Raw genomic sequence first — 27,736 nt, 5'->3', positions numbered from 1 at the left:
GATGAGAAGAATTCTCTCTATAATAAAGAAAAATCCCCAAACACCTGTCCGACAGATCAGTAACACTCTTCAGGTGTGGATTTGTCAATGACCTCTGTTCGCAGAAGACTTCATGAACAGAAATACAGAGGCTACACTGCAAGATGCAAACCATTGCTTAGCAACAAAAATAGGATGGCCAGGTTACAGTTTGCCAAAAAGTACTTAAAAGAGCAACCACAGTTCTGGAAAAAGGTCTTGTGGACAGATGAGAAGAAGATTGACTTATATCAGAGTGATGGCAAGAGCAAGTATGGAGGAGAGAAGGAACAGCCCAAGATCCAAAGCATGCCACCTCATCTGTGAAACACGGTGGTGGGGGTGTTATGGGCTGGGCATGTATGGCTGCTGAAGGTACTGGCTCACTTATCTTCATTGGTGATACAACTGCTGATGGTAGCAGCATAATGAATACTGAAGTGTATAGACACATCCTATCTGCTCGTTCATACAAATGCCTCAAAACTTGTTGGCCGGCGGTTCATTCTACAGCAAGACAATGATCCCAAACATACTGCTAAAGCAACAAAGGAGTTTTTCAAAGCTTAAAAAATGGTAAATTCTTGAGTGGCCAAGTCAATCACCCAATCTGAACCCAATTGAGCATTCCTTTTATTTGCTGAAGGGAAAACTGAAGGGGACTAGCCCTCAAAACAAGCATAAATGAAATATGGCTGCAATACAGGCCTGGTAGAGAATCACCAGAGAAGATACCCAGCAACTGGTGATGTCCATGAATTGCAGATTTCAAGCATGCAAAGGATATGCAACAAATACTAAACATGACTACTACTTTCATCGACATGACAATGTTGTGTCCCTAACATTATGGTGCCCTGAAATGGGTGGGGGGGGCGGAGCTGCCAAGTAGTACGGATTTTCCGTATTTTGTAGGGAAATGTGATTAGAATGCTGATGTATGATTTTGTGTTAAATACGAATTTTAAATACGGAGTTCACTTCAGTCTGAAGAAGGGTCTCAACCAGAAACGTTACCCATTCCCTCTCTCCAGAGTCGCTGCCTGTCCCGCTCCAGGTTTAAATAGAACGCTGTCAGTTTAACGAGTGGGAATTTAAACAAACCGTTGTGGCTTCTAAATATCGGGCTACCGGCTGGAGCGCTATGGGCTTTAAACATAGCACTATGGCCACTGCGCCATGGGTCACAGACTTCAGGAAAATCCTCGTATAACAATGAGTCTTTGGAAATCTATTTCTCAGTGGAAGTTGAGCCTTTGATTATTTTTCAGGCTGTGGTAGAATTCTGGATCGTGGTATAAAGGGCCTGTCCCACTTTCACGACCGTAAAATACCCAAAAAAAATCAAGGTCGCGGTAACCTATGGCCTCCTACGATCTTCCACGGCTATGTGTACGACCTTCTACAACCTTCCACAAGTATGTCTACGACCTCCTGCGACTATTTTGAAGACCTCCCACGACTATGAAGAAGACCTCCTCGACCTCCTTCAACTATGTTGAAGACTGGCTTCGGCCATGTACGTTTTACTGCTGTTTGCAGTAGCCCTTTTGCTTTAGCAGCCTTTTAAGAAAGGCAGAAGGGGAAGAGCAAGGGTGAAAGTGGAAGTGCAAGAAGAGGTCTCAATGGGTGAATGGAGATGATGTGATGGACTGTCCCAGTACACCAGATGACTGGAAGAGATGTAACTTTAAGCACACGTGGGGCAGGGGATGGCAAGCATGCCATTCTTGTCCCTGTACCCCTCATTTCCCTTTTCGTACAGATGGCATTCTGCTGGAACCATTCCTCAAAGTCCCCCCCTTCTGCTGCCTGGTGAAGGTGTAGGGCATAACATTCCTCCAGCCCTCCCCCACCACCAATGGGGCATCTGCCTCTGATGCTGTCAGACACAGGAGAAAGGTCCACTTTGCTGCCTTCAAATGAGGCAGTGAAGGATGGGGTGGTGGTGGGGACATATACTACCACCCAGGTCTCCTCCTCCAGGGGTCTCTCATGCAGCTCTACCTCCTCCTGCACTATCACCTCCTGTGGCATCACCTCCTGCCACTCCTCCTCTTGGGTGGGCAACACCTGTATGGCCGGCTTTTTTGAGGGTTGTGCCCTCCCCCTGCGCTTCTGCCTTTTTGGTGCGATTTCTAAAACTCAAGTCTCCTCTCCAAAAAACTCTCCAGCTATGAATGAATATGCCTTGGAATGCCTGAGGTGACGTTCTGCTGTTTAAATAGCCCTTTTTGTCTACTGACCTATTTTTCACCCCGGAGCTATTACCTTCGACTGCCTCCGACCACCTACCTACGCCTAGCATCACGACACACCTACGAGTAAAAAGTATCGATTTTTTCCATACCGACCTTTTTTTTTACTCGTGGACATTTTTTATCTGGCTAGAAAAAGTGCCGCAGCCTACTTGATGCCACGATTACCTACGACTAGCACCGCGACCTGCTACGACCTACCTTCGACCTCCTACGACCTTGCGGCGACCATGCTGCGTGTATGAGTCAAGGGCCAACTCGGCAGAGGTCGTGAAAGTGGGACTGGGGCCTAAGGTTAACAGTGGGATTACAGTTACTTTACGATTGGCCTTGATTTTACAGAACGGTGGGTGGGCTCAAGGGGTGGAGAGAGGGAGGATGGAGAAGGGAGGGAGAGAGAGGGAATGAGGGAATAAGGGGGAGGGAGGAAGGAAGAGCGGGAGGGAGAGAAAGGCTTCCCAAATGGCTTCTACATCATCTGGTGCTAAAAGCAGGAAACAGCTGTTCAAACAGCAGTATGCAAAAAGCCGGCACTGAATGCACTGCCAAGTACGGTGCGTAGAAGACATGTCAATTGGTAGCAAAGTTCTGCATTCTTGTACTCTTACATGGGTATGACTGCACATAAAAGATAAAATGTTTTCAGCAAAATGGTACCGCTTAAATACTGATTTTCTCAGCAAAATACTGATTTTCAGGTAATAGAATACTGAAATGCTCAGACAAATCTGGGCAGCTCTGGCTTTAACCATATGATTTTTTTTCTATTACAAATCTCAAATCACTGTAGGTGACATTTCGGGTCGAGACCCTTCCTCAGACTGAAGAGTGTTCTTGACCCAAAGTGCCACCTATTCCTTTTCTCCAGAGGTGTCGTCTGACCCGCTGAGTTACTCCAGATTTTTGGGTCCAAGTAGCCAGTTGAGATAGGAGCGGGGGAGGGGGGGGGGGGGGTCACTTGGCTATAACTTTTCATCTCATTGTGTATCATGTTTTCATGCTAACGATACTGTAGATAACAGCCGTTTCTATTTCTTCAGATGATGTGATGTTGTTTTTGAAGATGTATGATCCCAAAGCTCGGAGTTTGAATTACTGTGGACATATCTACACCCCTATATCGTGTAAAATCCGTAAGTTAAGAATTATTGTTGCAGATATTAACTTTGAACTGTGCTTCAAATGATAACAGTTACATTATTTTGTGCAGGTGATTTATTGCCGATCATGTGTGAGAGAGCAGGGTTTCTGCAAGGAACTAACCTTATCCTCTATGAGGTATGATAAACACAATGTCTATTTGTTCAATATGCTGTGATTAAAGTATAACCTTGCCATAAGAATGCGACTTCAAATATTGTTCAATTCAGGATTTGTAAATGGGGAAAAAGAAAAATGTTTCAAACCGCAATGATCCTGCCATTTTATTTCGTTTTCACAACCTGTCATTTCCACCCATTGAATGAGGGGAGAATGAAAATGTACAGATCCAAGCTATATAAATTTACAATTGTTTAATAAAACAAAATTTACATTTTTCCATTTCAGAACAAAAAAAAATGAGTTTTAGTGTTTCCATCGAGGCAATGAAATTAATTTAAAGTATAGATCTTTTGAAAAATTGGGTTACATATTTTTATCCTTGTGTCTAGCTGTTTGTTGAAAAATGTGACTTTTACAATGTAACAGCAGATAAATGATTGTCATTATAAATCGTTACAGTATTTTTTTAAATTATTGTCATTGAATTGTAAAACTGTCTTTACTTTAGGAAGTTAAACCCAATTTAACTGAAAGAATTCAAGACTATGAAGTGTCTCTTGATAAAGCACTTGATGAACTCATGGATGGCGATATTATAGTATTTCAGAAGTAAGTAATGTTTCAGAACAAATTATGGTTTAACTCGTCAGATTAAGTTTTAGTCTGATACGCCCTTAAATTTATGTGGGGGAACAGGTGGTGAAATCCTAAATAAAATATTTATTGGGAGAGCCATGGTTATAATTAAAAACATAGAGGAAAGGCACCAACTCTGTGAAACTATTATTTACAATACTATAGAAATTCGCAGAACAAATTTCACGACCAATTTTAAAGTTGGTCTTGCGGTGTAAAAACTTGGACCAAATGTCACATTAAGACGATCATACTTCAATGGCTCTTTATCCTTAGAAAACTAGTAATATGATGGAACTCTAAGCTTATCTCTGGATGAGAGTTGAAATCCTACTATCCAAATTGCCCATAATATATCCGACATTAAACCATTCTTAATTACCTGCATGAAACTAATTTTTTTTTAAATCCTAAAATCCTTAATCCTTAAATTCTTAAAATTTTAATGCAAAAAAGTTTCCTTGCATTAAAAAAAAACATGTTCCAGCTGGCGCAAGCCAAACTACTTCTCAAGTCTGCTCTACCATTCAGTTATATTAACACATTTCACCCAGTTGTTGGATATCAAAGCAGTTTTGCTTTGTAAAAACATTGATTGTGCACTTTACATTTCTTTTACTGTGTAGAACGTGTCATTTCATGGGGTAGATGCAACAGCTGGCAACAAGCTGTTATTACAGCATAACATTCAAATGCCAACTATTCATACAAGTTAACCATTGGGAAGCATCTTGTCTATGTGCGATTTTCTGTCAAAATCCATATTGAAGTGTTTTCCAGAAGGAGCTAGTGAATTATATAGAGAATGGGAATCCTGAGCTTTTTGTCTCCCCCTCCTTAATCCATAACTCTTGAAGCTAATAGAAGTGCAACCATGGTTGTCCCATTTTTGGCAGGTAATGTAGATTTGAGCCAAGAAGAAGGCTGATATTTTGTTTTTAAGGTAGTTCTGGCAGTGATTTCTCATTCTTCAAGCCATGTGCTTGATTTCTAAGGTTTAAGACCTAGTCGTACTGCACACAAACAGGCCCTTTGACTATCTACACAAACCCAGTTTATCTCATTGTGTGATCTTTTCAACTCCCTGTGCATAGGTTCATCTGCCCTCCCAAGAACATTTTACAGCAGCCAACATGCATATCTTTGTCCCGTGGAAAGAAATCTGATCACCCTGGGGGAAAAGCACATGTCTTGGGAGAATGTGCAACCTAGGGTCAGGATCAATTTATCTGGAGCTGTCACTCACTGGTGTACCACCCTAATGCATTAATAACCACCTTATAGTTTGCCTCCAGAGTTCTAAAGCTCTGGGCTTCTTTCACTTGCAGCCATAGTCCTTTGGGATCTGTGATTTGAGCTCAGGCAAGTATTTTTGTATCGCACTGCAATGGAATGCTGCATTTCATCAAAACTTAGTGCCCTCCATAATGTTTGGGACAAAGACCTGTTATTTATTTGCCTCTGTACTCCACAATTTGAGATTTGTAATAGGAAAAAAAATCATATGTGGTTAAAAGTGCACATTGTCAGATTTTAATAAAGTCCATTTTTATGCATTTTAATTTCACCATATAGAAATTACAGCAGTGTTCATACATAGGCCTCCCATTTCAGGGCACCAAAATGTTTGGGACACAGCAGTGTCATGTAAATGAAAGTAGTCATGTTCAGAATTCTGTTGCATATCCATTGCATGCAATGACTGCTTGCTGTCTGCGATTCATGGACTTCACCAGTTGCTGGGTGCCTTCTCTGGTGATGCTCTGCCAGGCCTGTATTGCAGCCATCTTTAGCTTATGCTTGTTTTGGGGGCTATTCCCCTTCAGTTTTCTCTTCAGCATATACAAGTCATGCTCAATTGGTTTCAGATCAGGTGATTGACTTGGTCACTCAAGAATTGACTATTTTTTAAGCTTTGAAAAACTCCTTTGTTGCTTTAGCAGTATGTTTGGGATCATTGTCTTGCTGTAGAATGAACGGCCAAACAGAGTTTTGGGGCATTTGTTTGAACTTGAGCAGATAGGATGTGTCTATACACTTCAGAATTCATTATACTACTAACGTCAGCAGTTGTATCATCAATGAAGATAAGTGAGCCAGTACCTTCAGCAGCAATACATGCCCAGGCCATAACACCCCCACCTCTGTGTTTCACAGATCTTGGGCAGTTCCTTCTCTCCTCCATACTTTGCTCTTGCCATCACTCTGATGTAAGTTAATCTTCGTCTCATCTGTCCACAAGACTTTTTTCCAGAACTGTGGTTGCACTTTTAAGTACTTGCAAACTGTAACCTGGCCATCCTATTTTTGCAGCTAACCAGTGGTTTGCATCTTGCAGTGTAACATCTGTATTTCTGTTCATGAAATCTTCTGCGGACAGTGGTCATTGACAAATCAACCCCTGAAGAGTGTTTCTGATCTGTCGGACAGGTGTTTGGGGATTTGTCTTTATTATAGAGAGAATTCCTCTGTCAACAGCTGTGAAGGTCTTCCTTGGCCTGCCAGTCCCTTTGCGATTAGTAAGCTCACCAGTGCTCTCCAATGATGTTCCAAATAGTTGATTTTGGTAAGCCTAAGGTTTGGCTGATGTCTCGAACAGTTTTATTCTTGTTTCTCAGTCTCATAATGGCTTTTTTGACTTTCATTAGCACAACTTTTGGTCGTCATGTTGATAAACAGCAATAAAAGTTTGCAAAGGTGATGGAAAGACTGGAGGAAAGACTAGGTGCTGAGGTATCTTATACTTGCATGAAGGAGGCAATTAAATACACATGAGTAATTACAAAGACCTGTGAAGCCATGTGTCTCAAACATTATGGTGTCCTGAAATGAGGAGATTATGTGTACACACTTGTAATTTCTACATGGTGAAACCAAAATGCAAGAAAATGGCCTTCATTAAAATCTGACAATGTGCACTTTAACCACATTTGATTTTTTTTTTTCTATTACAAATTTCAAATTGTGGAGTACAGAGGCAAATAAATAAATGATGGGTCTTGGTCCCAAACATTTTGGAGGGCACTGTAAATGTTCTAAGTTAAAGTCTGCAGTGATGCTACCTACAGTTTCATTTTCTCTTTAGCTCTCAAGAAAATGAAAACACAACTGTAATCAGTGACACTGGATACTTGTAATTATTGGATTTATTTCCAATTTGGTGGCTCAAAGCACATTCCACCTTATTTTTGCAGTATTTTGTAGGTATCAAAATTTGCTACCCCAGCACAAAATGTAATCTGTCCTGCAGACGCACAAAACACCAGTGTGAGTTACTGCTCATTTATGACAAGCTCCAGACCACAGCTTGCTTCCACATTGGGTAATGAAATTGCCTAGCCTTTGCATGTTTATGCTTATGATTGGCAAGAGGTACTATTCAATGTTGGAAAGCCAAAAAATATAACAAATCAAGTGTTCAACAATTGTGTTATTGATGTATATTTGGATGTTGCACACATTCCATCACTGTTTTCTGTAAGCCTAACGGTATGGCAGAAGCTTCATGTTCAGAAACTTCATTGTTTTAATTTGAAATGGCTTAAAACAACAATGAGACGTGTAATATTGGATCCTTCCATTAAAATATTGCATGGTTGTAAGATATTGCACTTTAACTAATTATGAGCTGGGAACATGGATGCTAGAGGACATTGGATTGGGTTTAGAGGTTCTTTAGATAATTTCTTCCAGAAATTAAGCCTTTTATCTATTATTATGTCCCTCATTTTTAAAGTATATAGTTATTTCCATGTGATTCCATCAGCGTTCACAATGTTTATTGAAAATCTTGGCTCGGTGTGCTTTTTTTCTATATTTGCATTTCATCTTTTAAGCTTGTTTTGTTATCTGTTGGAGTTCCAGATGTTTATTGTGGTGATTGATTGTTTGCCATCAGGCAGTGGTGCATCTCCAGTGAACTGCCCTGCACGAGTCGTGTGTGTGTGTGTGTGTCCCCCAACATTTTCCAGTGGGAATAAATAAACAGTGAACAGAATTGTCCTGTTGTCACTCCTACCCTTAACTGAACCCAGAGGTTATTTGTATAGGGAAGTTTCTTTAGGGAAGAAACCTATCTCCCTTTGTGGGATAGCTCTCTTCTCTTGTAGTATAATTTTCATCATTAATTTCACTTCTAAATTATCTTATGGCTTTTTTAGTCTTTCAGCTCCTGTCTGCTCTACTCCCTGATTCCCAACCTACCTGTTTATTCCTAGGTGCAGGAATAGGCCATTCGGCCCTTCGAGCCAGCACCGCCATTCAATGTGTTCATGGCCGAGCATCCACAATCATTACCCCGTTCCTGCCTTCTCCCCATATCCCCTGACTCCGCTGTCATTAAGATCTAACTCTCTTGAAAGCATCCAGAGAATTGGCCTCCACTGCCTTCTGAGACAGATAATTCAACAGATTCACAACCTTCTGTGTGAAAAAGTGTTTCCTCATCTCCGTTCTAAATGACTTGACCCCTATTCTTAAACAGTGGCATCTGGTTCTGGACTCCCCCAACATCGGGAACATTTTTCCTGCCTCTAACGTGTCAAATCCCTTAATCTTATGTTTCAATGAGATCACCTCTCATCCTTCTAAATTCCAGATTATACAAGCCCAGCCGCTCCATTCTATCAACATATGACAGTCCCGCCATCCCGGAAATTAACCTCATTACTGTCTCAGAATACACCATTGGGTAGGATATGGGGCGAGCATGCACATTGTAAATCATCATCATCCCCCCCCCCCCCCCCCCCCCCATTCCTCAAACAGAGCATTAAAGCTGTGAAGCCTAATTGAACATCCACTACTTGTTAACCTAATATATCATGGAGTAAACTTTAACTGCATGGCAAGCCACAATCCTGGATTTGGGAAGGTGTAGAGTACAAGTAGTTCTGCTATAACGGGTCCATTCAAACTACAAATTGCATGTAACGTGATGGAAGAACTCTGGCACATTATTTGTATTACCTAGGCCACCAGTTGTTTATAACACAATTTTAATTAGGTTCAATGAACTATTCAAAAGCTACTTTGAAAATTGACGAGCAGAATAAAAGATGTCTTGAGCCAAAAAGGTTTTGCTGGAGGGGGAAGAAATGTTTTTCGATAACCTCCGCACAGTAATCAAGCACCATTGTCTTTTAAGAAGACTCCATTTCACTGCATGTGGCTATTGAAGTTGACGAGCATTTGCTTATATTTACACTTGTCCATTGATACCTTATGAAGCAATGTAACATGTCTTAAGTATTTGTATCTTGCAGTAACAAAGATAAACTTTATGCAAGTGAAAAGACCTTCATTTTTGAAAATGTTGAGGAAACATTTGTTATTGTGATCTTAATTCTCTGGTATCTAGTCCCCTTTTCCCCATTGAAACTTGTTTTTCTAATGCAAAGTTTCTACAACACGATGTTTCTTAGGAATGCAGCCATCGTGTTATACCAGAACAATTTGTACATGTTTGGAAGAATTGTTTGGCCATCTAAAGTCATTGCAATATTTTGACTGGTTTTCAGGGATGACCCAGAAAATGACTCCAGTGAGTTACCAACAGCAAAAGATTATTTTCGGGATCTCTACCACCGGGTTGATGTCATCTTTTGTGATAAGACTATTCCTAATGACCCGGGCTTTGTGGTCACTCTATCTAATAGAATGAACTACATTCAGGTATGAAAATTTTAACATTTGTTCACTTGAGATGTTAACAATAGGTGTCGTAAATGTAGGCTCAAATAATATCAATTTGGCTATGTCGACCCAACATAGCAAGTACACCATCCAATTAATAAGCAATCTACAGGTAAGAATTGGAGATTTTGCAATAATAATGATAATAATACATTTTATTTATGGGCGCCTTTCAAGAGTCTCAAGGACACCTTACAAAAATTTAGCAGGTAGAGGGAAAACATGTAAGGGGAATGAAATAAATAGTAGAGACATGACTAGTACACAAAGTAAAGACAGAATACAATTCAAAAGGCAATATGAGGCAATTAGTGCACAGATGAAAAGGGAGGGGGACGTGGGGCTAAGGATAGGTAGAGGTGAAGAGATGGGTCTTGAGGCGGGACTGGAAGATGGTGAGGGACACGGAATTGCGGATCAGTTGGGGGAGGGAGTTCCAGAGCCTGGGAGCTGCCCTGGAGAAGGCTCTGTCCCCAAAACTGCAGAGGTTGGACTTGTGGATGGAGAGGAGACCGGCTGATGTGGATCTGAGGGGCCGTGAGGGTTGGTAGTGGAGAGAGGAGGTCAGTGAGATATGAGGGGGCCAGATGGTGGAGGGCTTTGTAGGTGAGGATCAGGATTTTGTAGGTGATCCGGTGGGAGATGGGAAGCCAGTGAAGTTGTTTGAGGACTGGAGTGATGTGATGCCAGGATTTGGTGTGGGTGATGAGTCGGGCGGCTGCGTTCTGGACCAGTTGGAGTCGGTTGATGTAGGTGGAGCTGATGCCAAGGAGAAGTGAGTTGCAATAGTCCAGTCGGGAGGAGATGAAGGCATGGATGAGTCTTTCAGCAGCAGGAGGTGTGAGAGCGGGTCTGAGTTTGGCAATGTTGCGGAGATGAAAGAAGGAGGTTTTAATGACATGTCGGATGTGAGGCTCAAGGGATGGCGTAGTGAACAAGCGATGCGTGTAGTGTATGCAGTTTGTACATGATATACTTTGTGGAGTTTCAGTTATCTCTTGGCTTGGTAGTTGCCTTTACATCTCATCAAGTCTATTATCAGGGTCAAAAAACTGACCTTTGAGTTCATAATAATGCTTTTACTTGAAAGCTTGCATTTGTGTATTTCCTTTTAACATGGACAAAATATCCCATGAGATTTCATGGAAGAATTATGTGTGGAAGTGGAAATGCAGCAACAGAAGGTGCCCAGGGGCAGCCAGCGAACCTGCTTTATAGAAACATAGAAATTAGGTGCAGAAGTAGGCCATTCGGCCCTTCGAGCCTGTACCGCCATTCAATATGATCATGGCTGATCATCCAACTCAGTATCCCATACCTGCCTTCTCTCCATACCCCCTGATCCCCTTAGCCACAAGGGCCACATCTAACTCCCTCTTAAATATAGCCAATGAACTGGCCTCAACTACCCTCTGTGGTAGAGAGTTCCAGAGATTCACCACTCTCTGTGTGAAAAATGTTTTTCTCATCTCGGTTTTAAAGGATTTCCCCCTTATCCTTAAACTGTGACCCCTTGTCCTGGACTTCCCCAACATCGGGAACAATCTTCCTGCATCTAGCCCGTCCAACCCCTTAAGAATTTTGTAAGTTTCTATAAGATCCCCTCTCAATCTCCTAAATTCTAGAGAGTATAAACCAAGTCTCTCCAGTCTTTCTTCATAAGACAGTCCTGACATCCCAGGAATCAGTCTGGTGAACCTTCTCTGCACTCCCTCTATGGCAATAACGACCCTCCTCAGATTTGGAGACCAAAACTGTACGCAATACTCCAGGTGTGGTCTCACCAAGACCCTGTACAACTGCAGTAGAACCTCCCTGCTCCTATACTCAAATCCTTTTGCTATGAAAGCTAACATACCATTAATTTCCAAAACACTTGAATGTAAATTCTGTACAGTCAGGCGCTCATAACCTGATGAGCTCCTGTACATTACGAAAGATGGGGGAGTATTCCAGGCACACCCATCTTCTACTTGACATGGGGTTTCCGTCCACAAGAAGGTCAGAAGTGGGGATATTGGCGGCCGATTGCAAAATGTTCAAATTCTCAGGTTGATAAGCATAAAGGTGGCAGGTATGACTATCTCCAACAAAAAAATTCTAACTTCCCAGCCTTGCTGTTCAGGAGCATTAAAATTGCCTGCCATCAATGTCCTGGGATCACATTTAACAGAAAATAAAGTGAGCTAATCAAATAAAACTGGCTACAAGAGCAAGTTAGAGGCCTGTGGAAGTGACTCATCTGTCATCTGAAAGCCTTCGTCATTTACCAGATGTAAGTTTGGGGAGAGGGATACTCTACTCTCTGTTGCCTGAATGGAGTGACAAACAACACTGAAGAGGCTTGATGCTATTCGGAGAGGTGGTTCGCATTTAACACACCAAATGAGTATTGCCTCTGTCACCCATGAAGTGGCTACAAGGTGTACGATCTACAAAATGCTCTACAGTATTTGAGCTATTTGGATTGCACTTCCCAAAATTGTGGCTTCATTTGCCAAGACAAATGGGGTTTAGGGCACATTACCACTCTGCAGATTCCCTTCCAAGTCACACTCCATTCTGATCTGGAAATGTATTGCTGATTCACCCTTTTGCTCAGTATAAATCCTGAATCTCACTATGCAAAATATTGTGGGTGTGCCTTCACCGGCTGAGCATCACTACCACCTTGAGGTGAGTGGAATAGGTAATTAAAATTGGCTTTCCCGTCATTTTAAGTTCTAAGGAATAAAAATTGAATAAATTATTAAAAGAAGTGCAGCAGGTTTATCTGGGTTGTAAACTCTCATTCGGTCTCACTGAACTGGGAGATGGGTGAAGCTGATGACTGAGGAATGAGGCTTGGTGACTGTCACAATGGGTATCACATTATGGATCAAAATAGGACTTGCCATTTTTAATTTAGCATTTTCAGTAATGAAGCTAAAGAAACTGAATGCATGATATCATTGGGTGAATTAAAAATACAGGCTTTGTACTGGATGCTCCTAAGTGAAGTTCTTACTCCAAATTGTCTAAATATCGTGTGAATTGTTTTCAAGTCTTAATTGCAGCAGTGAAATAATAATTAGAGAGAATCGATTACATTTCTCTTTTTAAAACATTGTTAGTTCTCCTATTAAGATGTGTATCTCAAGTCAAGATTCCTAAATAAATGTTTATGATGGTAATAGAAGTTTTACTGCAAATAGATCTCAGAACATACAGTGCCCTCTATAATGTTTGGGACAAAGACCCATCATTTATTTATTTGCCTCTGTATTCCACAATTTGAGATTTGTAATATGAAAAAAAAATCACATGTGGTTAAAGATTTTATTTAAGGCCATTTTTATACATTTTGGTTTCGCCATGTAGAAATTACAGCTGTGTTTATATATAGTTCCCCCCCCCCCCCCCCATTTCAGGGCACCATAATGTTTGGGACACATGACTTCACAGGCATTTGTAATTGCTCAGGTGTGTTTTAATTGCCTCCTGAATGCAGATATAAGGCAGTTCACAGCACCTAGTCTTTCCATCACCTTTGGAAACTTTTATTGCTGTTTATCAACATGAGGACCAAAGTTGTGCCAATGAAAGTCAAATGAGCCATTATGAGACCGAGACATCAGCCAAACCTTAGGCTTACCAAAATCATCTGTTTGGAACATCATTAAGAAGAAAGAGAGCACTGGTTAGCTTACTCATCGCAAAGGGACTGGCAGGCCAAGGAAGACCTCCACAGCTAATGACAGAAGAATTATCTCTATAATAAGGAAAAAAACCCAAACACCAGATCAGAAACACTCTTCAGGAGTCGGGTGTGGATTTGTCAATGACCCCTGTCCACAGAAGACTTCATGAACAGAAATGCACTGCATTGTGCAATACACGGCTACATTGCAAGATGAAAAACACTGGTTAGCCACAAAAATAGGAGGACCAGGTTACAGTTTGCCAAGAAGTACTTAATGTGTATGTTTTCTTAAGGGCCTGTCCCACTTTCCCCGAGTACTATTGCCGAGTTGAAAGGACCTTAAAACATCAAGATTTTTGTGATCTATGAACTCCTACTCCCACTATCTTTTTACTCATGGACTTTTTTTATCATGCTGGAAAAAACGTCCCAATTACCTGATGCCCCGAGTACCTACAGCTGGCATAACGATATATCTACGGTACGATATATCTACGGACTCGCTACAGACATTCTCCGAGTTTGAATCAAGGGGAAATCTCGGGAGAATTCATGAGTAACTCAGGAAAGTGGGACAGACCCTTTAGTCTTTTATGTGGGGGGTGGGAAGAGGGGAAACCGTTTCCCAGTCACTTCCTGGTCGAGGATGTGCCCTTTCTCCGAGTCACATCCTCGACCCCCCACCCTCGTGGCCTACCATCTGGATTTGCGTGGCTTTCCCTACCGGAGGCCGGCCAGAACTTCAGCAGCCGCGCAGCACTGAATTAACATCGTGGAGCAGACCGATGCCTTACTGTGCCGATTGCTGTGTTGGAGCTCTGGAGTGTTGGGCCTGCTGCTTTAACATCGTGGAACTGTGGTTTGCAGAGCTTCCAGCTGCGGGCAGCGCTGACTAACACCGCAGAATCCTAAGATCCTTTGCCGGGGGTCGCCAGCGTTGAAGCTCTGCCCAGTTCGGCCTGTGGACTTCGGGAGCCGCGGTCTCTGGCAAGAAGTGGCCGATTCGGAAACTCCAAGACACAGAGTGTTCTTCCGTTCCGACGTCGGAGTTCCGATCATCCTTCTGAACATCGGGCCCACGGCGGAAAGCTCAAATGCCCTGACCACGGGCAAACAAAGAGGAAGCTGACTGAACTTTATTGCCTTCACTCACAGTGGGAAATGTTGATTCTGCTGTGGGTGATGTTCATGTTAAATCCTATTGTGTATTGTGTTCTTATAATTTGTATGGCTATATGGTAATTCAAATCTCACTGTACCAAGGGTGCATGAGAATAAATGGAACTTAAACTGCCCAAGATCCAAAGCATACCATCTCATCTATGAAACACGATGGTGGGGTGTTATGGCCTGGGCATGTATAGCTGCTGAAGGTACTGGCTCACTTATCTTCATTTTGATACAACTGCTGATGGCTAGCAGCATAATGAATTCTGAAGTGTATAGACACATCCTATCTCCACAAGTTCAAACAAATGCCTCAAAACTCATTGCCCGGCGGTTCATTCTGCAGCAAGACAATGATCCCAAACATACTGCTATAGCAACAAAGGAGTTTCTCAAAGCTAAAAAATTGTCAAATCTTGAGTGGCTAAGTCAATCACCTGATCTGAACCCAACTGAGCATGCCTTTTATATGCTGAAGAGAAAACTGAAGGGGACTAGCCCTCAAAACGAGCATAAGCGAAAGATGGCTGCAATACAGGCCTGGCAGAGCATCACCAGAGAAGACACCCAGCAACTGGTGGTGTCCATGAATCGCAGACTTCAAACAATCATTGCATGCAAAGGATATGCAACAAAATACTAAACTTGACTACTCTCATTTACATGACATTGCAGTGTCCCAAACATTATGGTGCATGAAATGGGGGGGACTATGTAGAAACACTTCTGTAATTTCTACACGGTGAAACCAAAATGTATAAAAATGGCCTTTATTAAAATCTGACAATATGCACTTTAACCACATGTGACTTTTTTCTATTACAAATCTCAAATTATGGAGTGCAGAGGCAAATAAATAAATGATAGGTCTTTGTCCCAAACATTATGGAGGGCACTGTAAATTTATTCTGTTTAGTGCGTAATTCCATATGTGTTTTCATCGCATTATAAATGCTGTCGTAAGGATCCTTTATTAGCAAATTGCTATTTATACCGGGTTTTAAATTTGATTTATTTTTGGTAGGTTGCCAAGACAGTTGCTCAGCGACTAAACACTGACCCAATGTTGCTTCAGTTCTTCAAGTCTCAAGGGTAAGACTACGTAATCCCATTATTGAAATTCCTCTCATGCACAAGTGCATATTTCCTCCTAATTTCTAGAAATAACAGTGAATCCTTCAAGTAATTTCAGTTACTTCTGTAAGTGTGGTAAGATGCCCAGGAACATGGTTTCCAATGCAGTCTTGACAAACGTCATTGTGAATTGCTTATAGAGCATACCTATTTAATTAAGGGCAAGTTTACTAATTGTGAAGTAATCTCTCACTGAAGATGAGAGACAGTGGTGGGTGGTGACAGTGAAATCAGTAGTGAATTGAATATGCAGACCAAAAGTAATGGTTGATTTGTCCTTTGCCTTTTTAATCAATGCAATTCACAGCAAGTCAGTTTATTTTTTTAATTGTTCTGCTATATATATTTTGAAATAACGAATTCATTGGTGTGGGGCTCTTGATCGGATTTCCAGAGATTAATGAATTTGATTGTTAAAGTTACAGGGATGGGCCTGGTAATCCTCTTCGACATAATTATGAAGGCACACTTAGAGATCTGCTGCAGTTCTTCAAGCCAAGGCAACCAAAGAAACTATATTATCAGCAAGTAAGCTTTTTTTGTATGTGAGCTATGTAACATATTTAAAAGACTTGGGTAAACCCATGTTAAATATGTGTTTAGAATTTTCAAATCGGCTCTAATTGCTCCTCATGGTAACCTGTCATTGTTCTGGTTCAGTATTGCCAAGTTGTAATGATTAGTAGCATTGTCATACTTTTAATTGGTGCCGCCAGTTTAGAACTATTTAATCGCTAAAATTTAAATAATTTGAAACTATTCTACAATTTGTTTTTGTAAAAAGTTATTTTGGATTTTGATTTGTGACTTGGAAATGCTAAGAACTCAATGTTATATTTTGAAAGCCAGGTAGAAGTTGTAACCTGATAAACTGTTTTGACAGGCGGGTATAGCACCAATGCTATTTGACCTGTCAAGTCCATTGAGATCCTTTACAAAAGTAATCCAGCCCCTTCCACTATCTGGAGATTCGCAATTCTCAACTCAAGCCGAAACATCACCCATTCCTTCTGTCCAGAGATGCTGCCTATCCCGCTGAGTTATTCCAGCATTTTGTGTCTACCCCTCTCTTGCTTTCCACCGCACATTCATTCTTCTTTCAGATACTTGTTCAGTTTACTTTTGACACTATAATTGAACCTGTCTCCTCTATTACTCAGCACTGCAACAAGCCCCTTCTACCATTGTTTTAATTTCTTAAAACTTTGGTGACCTTGTGGTTCTTGCGTTAATTGCTCTTGTTTGCTCCATTGTTCTTGAATCTGCCAATGGAATTAGTTCCTGCTGTTCACACCTCATGATTTACAATGTCTCTCAATTCTCTTCACAAGGTGCGTTCTAAGGAGAATAACCCAACATGTTATTCAAGCCAAATGACTAAAACCAGTTATTCCCAGAATCAATTTAATCTCTTCGGTGCCCTTTTTATAACCTTTGCATATTATTTCTCCATGTATTATTAGCCTTGCCAGAACTGGAACTATTACCCTAGTTCACGGCTGACAAGGGTTTTATAAGTACCTGTCATTTGTCCTTTAAGTTTTTATTTATGAGGGCATCCGAGCCATAAGCCCCAAGAACCACTTTGTCAACCTGCACTGAAGTTTTCCAAAAACAATGCACATATACTCCAGATCTTCTCTTTGAATTATGCCTTCCAGTTTTCTTTGTCTTCCTGCCAAAAAGAGTCTTTAATGGGATGGATTCTAGAGTTGGTTTTGATGTAGAGAAGAATGGAAAACGGGGTTTTAAAAACTGAAAAAGAAAGAGGTTTAAAGTCAGTCATAGTTTTCTTAAAGTGAATACCATTGCTGCTTTTAAGTTTTAAGTGGCTGCAATATGTAATAGTTCAAATCTCATCAATTTGGTAATCTGTATTTTCTGGTGCTGATGGGTACCTTTTACAAAAACAAATTTGACTCCATTTGAGTTTTAGCTACAGTGAAAACTTTGATCACATAGTTTCATGTTTCATATTGTATTGGTACTGCAATAAAATCGTGTTTCTTGATCTTTTAGCTGAAAATGAAGATCACAGACTTTGAAAACAGACGAAGTTTCAAGTGCATATGGCTGAACAGCAGTTATAGGGAAGAGGTGAATATACGCCTTCAGGGCTACGCTTAAGATTTACTAGACATAGTTCTATGTTCTAACCTTAGTACAATTTGAGGTGAAATATTCTAAAAATAATGTTGCTCAGGATGTGAACTAATCTTTGATTTTGAGCATAAACACTATTCTCCCAGTTAGTACACATTTAGGAAGCTGCTACATATGGTAGTCAAAAGCTCCTTATATGAACTAAGATTTTTTTAAGAAAGGAAAATCAACACAATTGTCCATTGATAACATCATAGAATTTGACAACATTTTGCATCACATGGAATGGGAGCAGGAGATGATCATGCAGCCCATCTTCTCTATAAGATTGAACTTCTGAATAAACCTCACTTTCCTGCCTTATCGCTGTGTCATAGAGTCAGTCATACAATATGGAAACAGGCCCTTTGGTACAATACTCTGATGAAGGCCAATGTGCCGAGCCTATCTATCTATGTTGCCACTTTCAAGGAACCTTATCGCCGAAAAATCCAATGTGGTTACAGTTGGGGCTGCGTTGTTTACAATGGGACTTTCCTTTGATAAACGCATACTTGATCTATCAATTGTAAAATAGACACATTTTGTCAAGCATTTGCCATGGTCAAATGATCTGTGATCATTGGAGGTATAACTATGGAGTATTTATGGTTCTGAATGCTAGTGCAGAAGTGCAAATTGGGGAAGAATAATTGATTATTAATATTGTTTCTATCATTTAATCTGTTCTCAATCAAAGTTTTAATATTTTTAACTTGTTAATTCTTAATCCGTTTACAACTATGTAAATGATATGAAAGCACTGGGGAAAAAACTGGGAACTGTCACGTGTGGTTGGGTGTGACGAGCAATAACCTATCAGTACAGTCAAGTCCAGAGAGCAGCAAAAGTGCAGACAATGGAATAATGCTGGCAGCAGGGTGAATCATGCATGCTTTGATGACCAATTGTACATAGAAGATTCAATCCCTTAATTTATCATTATTTTGACTTTGTTACAGGAGATAACACTATATCCTGATAAGCATGGTTGTGTTCGTGACTTATTGGAAGAATGTAAGAAAGATGTAGAATTGTCAGATAAAGGATCAAATAAACTAAGGTAAGAATTGTACAGTGATCGATTCCTTAGTAATGCACGTGAGTGGTATGGTTCACTAATATGTTATCTTAGAAGACATTTTTCTGAATCCATAATCACCAAATCTGTAGTTTGACGTGTTACCAACCAAAAATCTTCTAGCTCTTAACTTTTTAAAATAATGGTATAACCTTCCCACACGTTTTAGTAGTATAACCTATGACCTTCTGGCACACCGGGCAATATCCATACAGTTTGAAGAGCACTAAGTGGCTGTACATTGCTTTTAGTTAACAGGTTTATCAATTGAAAGTAATGCTTGGATTCACTAGAAGATGTACAAATTGGTTTGTTTATCATTGTGTAAATTTTCAAGTGCTTTATATTGCTGGACAATCGTCATTGATTCTAAGAGTGGCAATCATGCATGGCCTGATGTTTCTGTAAAACAAAAGACACACCAAACAAATAATGCGGAGCAAGCTATTTTGAATTCCTGGTTGGTCCAAGTGAATGGATCATGCAGGGCTTCTGAGCAGTCAATGCAGAATCCTGAAATACTCTGCATTAAATTTAAGTAAAGATCATTTATACACATTTATGCTTTTACTTAAGGCTATTGGAAATTGTAAGCTACAAAATAATTGGAGTCCATCAAGAAGATGAGCTGTTAGAATGTTTATCTCCAGCAACAAGTCGAACTTTCAGAATAGAGGTACATCATCTAATTAAGTTAAATTGTCATACTATAATATACGTATTTATTAAAAAAACACATTTCCAATTGGTATATTGATTTGAACATTTTACAGGAGGTTCCACTAGATCAGGTTGATCTTGACAAAGAAAATGAATTACTGATCCCAGTGGCACACTTTCATAAAGAGGTTTTTGGCACTTTTGGAATTCCATTTTTGTTGCGAATATGCCAGGTAGGCTGCCTAATGTAGAAAATATTTGGCTTGTATCTGTGCAATATCACTATGTACAAAAGATTTTCATGTGAAATATTATGTAAATGTTTGAGAAACTTTTATTTTGAACAATATTTCTGGTATGAGGTTAAGATGTCGCATGTTGCACGTTTTAGAGCGAACCATTCGTGGAGATTATGAAACGAATTCAAGCAATGCTGGAAGTCCAAGAGAAGGAATTTGAAAAGGTAAGTGCCTTCAAGTTTGTGGCAGACTATTTCTTAGATCAAGATGAAAAGGCACATACGGCGCCTCGCATTTTAAGCAGGTTAGATTTATGCGTTCTTGAAATAAAGCACTTGTTTAATTAATACCCAAACCTACTTTACAAGCTTTTTTAATCTTTCACACCAAAATTTACACTAGTTTAAATACATATGTTTAATTTACAAACTTTTGACTAAAGCACGACTTTTTAGGAACTTAACCCCTGCGTAAGACACGAGGCGCCTGTATAAATTGTTGGCAATTTATAATCTTGTATATCATGACTTTGTATTAAAACCCAAATCTCTTTTTAAGTTCAAGTTTGCAATTGTGATGATGGGCCGGCACCAGTACATTAATGAGGATGAATATGAAATCAACCTGAAGGATTTTGAACCACAGCCCAGTGAGTAGCTGTACAACATATAACATATTTGTTTGTCATGAATCGAGTTGGTTGAAATGCCTAAAAATGCAACTAAATTGATTCGAGAATTTTTATGAAAATAACCTTGGTAATAATTGATTTCTCTGCATATGTTTGAAATATTTCTAGACAGAAGTCAGGGTTATCTTTTGTGGGAGTTTTATATACATGACTTTTTTTACAGAAGACTGGCCTGTTCCAGATTCTCTTCAGTTAACGGGTAAGCTATTGTGAAACTGAAGATAGATGAAAAGTTTTATTTTTATATAAGTACATGTGACCCAACTATTTGCATAAGAATCTGAACATTGAAAGTAACAACAAAATTGCGAGGTGCTGTTCTGTTTTTGGATGAAATCCCAAACTGGGATGTGAGGGTTTGGATTTTTCTCACTGGAGGCCATTTATATGGCATAATAAAATCCAAATTAATTTGAAGAATATTTTTGTGACTAAATGCTCAGAGGTTTTTGAGCGGTTTGGGTTTGAGGATGAGCTGGCTAGGCAAGGGTTGATTATGGAAGATATTTGGTTAATTGAGATTCCTGCATTTAAGGAACCAAGGTAAAGTGGACAAGAAGGATCTTTGTACTTGAGTCTTGCAGCACGGAAACAAAGCCAGCACCTCAGGCACCCCTCTTTTATGCCTCAGCCTTTTATGCCGTGGCAATTCAAGTCTGTGTCCAGGTACCCTTATAAATGTGAAATTACCTGTCTCCATCTCATTTCCGAATGCAACCACCCTCTGGGTGAAACATATTTCATCAGAACCCCACAAACTCTCTTGCTCCTTGCCTTAAACCACCGCTCTCTGGTTTAATGCCTCGCTGTTACATAGTAACGTTTTTCACTATCCACCTATCTATTTTGTAAACATCCAACAGATCTCTTCCCTCAGACCTACTCGGCCATCTCTGCTGCAGGGAAAACAAGCCCAGCCATTCTTGTCCTCATTAGTAAAACATTCCATTCCAGGCAACATCTTTGTGAAGTTGAACATTAATTTCAAGGAAATGTCCGGGGGGGGGGGGACTCTCCAGTGCATCCATTACTACTTTGGATCTGGCAATTCAAAAGGATCATCACGCAACTACATGAGTTCTCAGATGGCAAGCAAGGAAGGGAAAAGTAATACTTTATATTTTTAAACATTTTTGTGCTTAAACATGGGAAGAGTACACACAGTGGGTTGTATACAATATTTCCATATTTTCTGAAATCCATTACTTTGAATAATTTGAGAAAATTACAACCCAAGTGTAAATAGGCTAACTGGTTTAAAAGCATTGTAGAAAGTTGCACTACAAGCAGTTAAATGTACCATTTTATATTTTACACTGGGATTAGTTCCAAGTGTCATTTTAACTGGTTTCCCTTGATTATTACATCAACCAAGGCTGCAGTCTGGAGGAGGGCTGAAAGGCTAAGTACAGCTCTGTACTTTGCACTTGCAAAAAGGATCTAATAATGGAACCCCTCAAAAGAATCTACACCAAGGGAGAATTGTGTTTGATTAATCATTTGTACTTTGAGGGTGTGATGAGAAAAGAAGACCAGGTACCTGGGAGATGTACTTGGATTTCAGGAAGGCTTTTGTAAAGGCCCACGCAGGAGGACATGAATTGGTTATTGAACAAAGTAAATAATGAAAATCTAACCTTCACTTTGGTAGCCTGATGCGATGCTGCACTGTAGAGAGCATGATTTGGTGAAGGCGTTGACGCACCTCATTTGATATCCACCTACACTTGAGTTTGGGCCTGTTGGTTAAGTTTGTTGCTTGCATATCATCGTGGAATGTTGAGGCTTTTAGATAGGCATATGGATATGCATCATGTGCAGGCAGAAGAGATTAATTTAGGTTGGCATCGTGTTCAATGCAGACATTGTGGGCCAAAAGGGCCTGTTCTGTGAAGCAGATGTAAAATGAGGCAGATCAAATTAAGAAAGGTGCTTCACAATTCCCTAATTGCTAGAGGTTTTTGTACACGACACAGTGGCCCAGCTAAAAGAGCTGCTGCCTCACAGTTTGAGTTGCCACGGTCATCTGGACCTCTAGTGCTGTCTGTGCAGTATGTTCACATTCTGCCTGTGACTACATGGGTTTTCTTCAGATGATCCTGTTTCCACCTAAATCTCAGAATGCGTGGGTTTTTATATTAATTGGTCACTTTAAATTTATCCCCGGGGTGAAATATCACAGTGGGGTGGAATATGATGGGATGTTGATGAGATGGTGGAGATATTAGATCATAGTGAAAAAGTTTAGTGGTGGAATAGGATTTCTCTGAATGGCGTAAACTGAAAGGGCATAAATGTTCTCTTGTATTGTAAGGAAGTGTAGACATGAGGGAAAGGGCCATGTTTGTGGTTGATGCTACTCCCAGCATTTCTCTTGAAGCTGCCGTGTGGTGAAGATCGTTTATTTTTCAGCACCATGGGAGGCTCAGTTGGGGATAAACATTTTCAAAACCACAACAAATACATACCAATCTAAAACTGGATAACAATTCAAGATCAGGCCAGTTGCTTCAGGAGCAGTTATGTACAAATTCCCTCGAGGCTCTAACTTCCTCGATGATGTTCTTTCTAAAATCTAGCTCTGATCCAAATGTATTTAATGGCTCCCAATTTTAACTGCAATGTCCTAGGAGCGATCTTTGACCAGTGGAGTGTTTGAAAGGAAAGGTTGCTTGAGATGTACGTTTGGATGGAGGACAGTGCAGGTCGACGTGCCAGGAGATGTGAAATTTATGTTGCTTCAGGGAGATATATGTTCTGACTGGAAAGGATTATTCAAATTTTAAAACGCTAGAATGTGTTCCCTATTAATACGGAAAAATGGAGGCCTGTTGTACACAAGTAGATTTTGTGCAGTCATTGAGACAATCACTAATTACTCAAATAAAATGGTGAATCATTAGCCCAATGTATAAAATGGCACATTCTAGTGCAGTGTTCTAATCAACCCACAGCATTGCTTTTGGAGCCCTATCACCATTGCAAAACGCATCGATCTGTCAAGGGCCTCAAGACTGATCAATGGTTTCAAACAAGTATGCATGACATTTATTCATGTTCAAGGGAAAGAGGACATTTCATAATGTGCTTTGATCAAACAGTTGTTTTACAGTGCTTTTTCTCTTTCATTTTAGAGTCTTCAAACCAAGCTATTCATTGAACTAGTGTATAGCATCTTATTTGCCCATACACTGAGTCTAAACCGCTCAGGTGCCAGTTGGTGTAATATGGGGAAACTCCACATGCGTAGAGAAACTTTGGAGTGCTAATTAGCTTAGCTACCTTTGGTTTTCTGAATTGGGGAGAAATATCAGCTTTTCATGTCTAAAAAAATTTGCATTTTTAATATTTATCCAATCCAAAAAAATTCAGTGTGAAAGAATACCAGATTTCTACAAATAGGCTTGTCAAGTGTACCCAGTGTGTCTCATCAAATGTGACATTTTGTCTATTATTAGTTTTATTTTCACTATGGTGCCTTTCATTTTAAAACCAGATATGCTTAACATAGTAGTGTTAGCTGAGCTACTAATTACTCACTAATTGCTTTTCATGTTAAGCTATGCAGGGTTACACACGGGGCTCCTCACACCTCGCTGTGCAGTCATAGTCATAAATTGTCTTAACTCGTAGTTTTAATTTGCCAAAATTGCTTGTCGTGCTCAGTTCTCTAATAGCACAATAGGAATCCTTCAGTGGTTCAGGAAGGTTTCTCATCGCAGCCTTGAGTAACCAATCCTGGCCCTTGCTGGTGATGTCAAGGTCCTGAGGTGATACCAAAATCCTGAGAATACATTTTACAACACAGGTTTTATTAAAGTATTAATTGTTTCTGTGCATTTTGCCAGACGACATAATGTCTTATATTGGAGATAGACACAAAAAGCTGGAGTAACTCAGCGGCGCAGGCAGCATCTCTGTCGAGAAGGAATGGGTGACATTTTGGGTCGAGACCCTTCCTCAGACTGGTCTGATATTGGGTTGATGGTTCTTTTCGATTTCAGAAAGATGCCTTTGCTATCCAATGTTTCTGATCAAGTTTCCTTGATTCCAGAATGAAAATCAAAAACATTACATATGCTGCAAATCTGAAATAAGTCAGACAGAATTGTGGAAAGAGACAGTTACGTTTGTGTGTTAAGTTGGACGTTTTAAGAGCTTGTGTGAGTTATGTGTGAACAGAAGGAATGCAACTGAGCAGTTCTCTTTATACGCGCTTTTGTCCATAATAATGGAACCTGCATTAAAGAAAATATAAATACGTTAGTTTAAAGTATGAAAAGTTATACCTATTACAGATTAAGAATGGCTTAAACATCCTTACAGTGTGTTAACAAGTGTGTGATGCTCTCCAGCTTTCTTGTTTTGTGCATGAAATTATATTTAACATTTTTTAGCAGTCCTAATTATAGTAAGTGATGGCAATAGCTACTAAAAAGGCTGCAATTTATTCCTGATATATGTTGACTGCTTAACTTTGATTTGCATATACATTAATGTGAAAGGACTATCAATTTATTTTCTTGTTCCAGGTAATATGTCTCAACCAAGGCCATGGTTGGGACTTGATCACTTCAATAAAGCTCCAAAGAGAAGTCGCTATGCATACCTGGAAAAGGCGATCAAGATCCACAACTGACACCAATACCTGACCTAGTCAGAATTGTGTGTCTTGAAAAGAAAAAAAAAGTTGACGAATCAAAAAGACAGTGTGTGCACCTATCCAACAACAGTAAAAAAAAATCGAACTTTGGTACACATGCACCTTGTCAAAAGTTTTCAGCGACAGGATTTGCTGCTGATGCTAATTTTATTTTGTTTAGGCTGTTCGGTTTGGCTTCCCTGTACCAATTGACGGCCTATTTTCCAGATGGAGAGAGGAAGTGGATTTGCCCTTTACAAAGAGCAATGCAGTTGGATGCGAGTTCTTGGTTTAAAGATGAAAAGGCAGGAATATGGCAGCATAGTAAAGGAGCTGAGTAGTAAGAAAACAGCTAGTCATTTGCTAAATGGTTTCATGCCTTTAGAATAACCCACAGCAGATGGCATAGGATTCACATCTCTGCCTGGCTGCTAATTCTAGATATTGTGAAACTTCACAAACACTTGAAGCAGTCAGCATGTTCATGTTTACAGTCATATGGATAGTTTTCTTTATTTAGGTAGTTTGGATGAATTCAGATTTTTTGTGAATTTGTACACCGCCTCGTTTCACAGCATTAATAAATGGTGTCTGTACTACATCTAGCACGTTGTTGGCACTTAATATTAAGGAGAAATTATTTTTCTCCAGGCTGAATGTGGTCTTTGATTTTATTTTTAAACATGACCTGGGTTTTTTTTTGTTCTCATACCATACTCTTTGTAGAACACCTTGGCAATAATAATAATAATAAATCAGTACTCATTGTATCCTGCCTGGTGCGAGTTTGTAGATCTGGCTATGCTTGTTTTACTTTGATGCTATGGCCATTGGTGCTTCCTAATGGTGACTTGAGTGGAGAAGGTGGGTTTACTGTGCTGCCTGTGGGAAACGGTTTTAAAACAATGGTGGCTGGAAAGGGCAAAGTTGAAAAATCTGAATGTGTTCTATTTTGTCATGGTGAGATGTGAAAAATTATAACATGACAGAAACAGCCTTTAGCACAGAGGGCATGCTCAATAACGTAAGTAGTAAGCTGTTGACTTTGTAAAAAATTTTAAAAATACAAAAAAAAATTGTATATTTAATGATGAACGTACAATTTAACACTCTAAGGATAAAATTCCCATGGAGTCTGCAGGTAAAGTCACTGATGTTGATATTCATTGCGTGTAGTTTTATTTCAGATTGGGTTCATTTTTAAGCTAATTGCAGCAGCGTGTCTAGTTGAGTGCAGTAAAATAGAATCTGCAATTCACAATTTAATTTCTCTTCCCTCCTATCTTTTTAATTCATGTAGCAGTGTATGAAATCTTTTCCTGTATATTGCTTTTTTGCTGGAAAATGTTGTATGTTGAATAAAACTTTCTATAAAAAAATGTGTTGCATTTGCTTTTTGCATCAAACTAAGATTATTTTGTTTTGGTTTTTTTTGGTTATGCATTTAACCTGCAAAAATATGTTCTGAGAGATTTGCAGATTTTTATGTAATGCTGAATATTATAAAAATAGATTTAGATCAAATGGACTCGAGCAGTATTTTCTTTCTTAGAATACTTGGGTTATTCCTTGGGTATTAAATAATGTTTATATATTTAATATTTAAGAAAGAACTGCAGATGCTGGAAAAATCGAAGATAGACAAAAAATGCTGGAGAAACTCAGCGGGTGAGGCAGCATCTATGGCGAGAAGGAATTGGCGACGTTTCGGGTCGAGACCCTTCTTCAGACATATTTAAACTGTAGGTTACACAAAAAAGCTGGAGAAACTCAGCGGGTGCAGCAGCATCTATGGAGCGAAGGAAATAGGCAACGTTTCGGGCCGAAACCCTTCTTCAGACTGTTTAAACTGTATTTCTATTTTCAAGTGTTTCCTGTGATTACCTGCTAAACTTTAATGATTGCTGACCCTTAACTGGTGGACTTTGTTCTATTTATCTCCGTTATTTTCTTCAAGCGTTCATTTTTTAATTTGTTGCAGAAATAAATTGTTGCATCTTTTTGCAGTCGAATTTTGGTTGCCAGTTCAGGTGAATGGCAATGTCTACTTTTTCCAATGAATCATTTATTATTTCTCATTGTTCTGTATCCAAATGTTACAATTGCAACAAATTACAACGGAGAACAGTATGGTTTAACAAACCTCAAAAATAGTTTTGGAGATCAACAATATTTGAAGAAGGTAAAGACTCCTGTAACTATTTGTGCAGTGCTTAACTGCGGGTAGTTTTCTCAAGATGTGTAGGAAGAAACTATAGATGCTGGTTTAAACTGAAGAGAGACACAAAAAGCTGGAATAACTCAGCAGGCCTGACAGCATTTCTAGAGACATGTCACCTATTCCTTCTCTCCAAAGATGTCAGCCCTGCTGAGTTACTCCAGCTCTTGTGTCTACGGTTATTTTCTCAAGATGTGATATGCCATCCTGA

The 27,736-nt window shown here is 39.7% G+C and overlaps 1 protein-coding gene across 7 annotated transcripts in view; it reads left to right on the top strand.

The window, feature by feature from the left end:
- usp7 (ubiquitin specific peptidase 7 (herpes virus-associated)) overlaps positions 1-25,908 on the top strand; it is a 95,095-nt gene extending 69,187 nt beyond the window's left edge. For 3 of the 7 annotated variants that reach the window (XM_055651742.1, XM_055651737.1, XM_055651736.1), the window contains 14 exons: positions 3,317-3,409; positions 3,487-3,554; positions 4,048-4,148; positions 9,695-9,848; positions 15,743-15,810; positions 16,272-16,380; positions 17,872-17,949; positions 18,957-19,057; positions 19,652-19,751; positions 19,849-19,968; positions 20,127-20,198; positions 20,533-20,623; positions 20,829-20,864; positions 25,198-25,908. In XM_055651742.1, the coding sequence (XP_055507717.1) occupies positions 3,317-3,409; positions 3,487-3,554; positions 4,048-4,148; positions 9,695-9,848; positions 15,743-15,810; positions 16,272-16,380; positions 17,872-17,949; positions 18,957-19,057; positions 19,652-19,751; positions 19,849-19,968; positions 20,127-20,198; positions 20,533-20,623; positions 20,829-20,864; positions 25,198-25,304 (1,298 nt within the window). In that variant the 3' untranslated portion in view covers positions 25,305-25,908. The remainder of the gene's footprint in view (positions 1-3,316; positions 3,410-3,486; positions 3,555-4,047; positions 4,149-9,694; positions 9,849-15,742; positions 15,811-16,271; positions 16,381-17,871; positions 17,950-18,956; positions 19,058-19,651; positions 19,752-19,848; positions 19,969-20,126; positions 20,199-20,532; positions 20,624-20,828; positions 20,865-25,197) is intronic. The other 4 variants (XM_055651739.1, XM_055651738.1, XM_055651741.1 and 1 more) reach the window with 4 other exon arrangements.
- The last annotated feature ends 1,828 nt before the right edge of the window (positions 25,909-27,736 follow it).

The sequence above is a fragment of the Leucoraja erinacea genome, chromosome 20, assembly GCF_028641065.1.
Source record: "Leucoraja erinacea ecotype New England chromosome 20, Leri_hhj_1, whole genome shotgun sequence".
Classification (NCBI taxonomy): Eukaryota; Metazoa; Chordata; class Chondrichthyes; order Rajiformes; family Rajidae; genus Leucoraja; species Leucoraja erinaceus.
The sequence above is the reverse complement of the archived record's forward strand: the minus strand, read 5'-3'. Positions and strand labels throughout refer to the sequence as shown.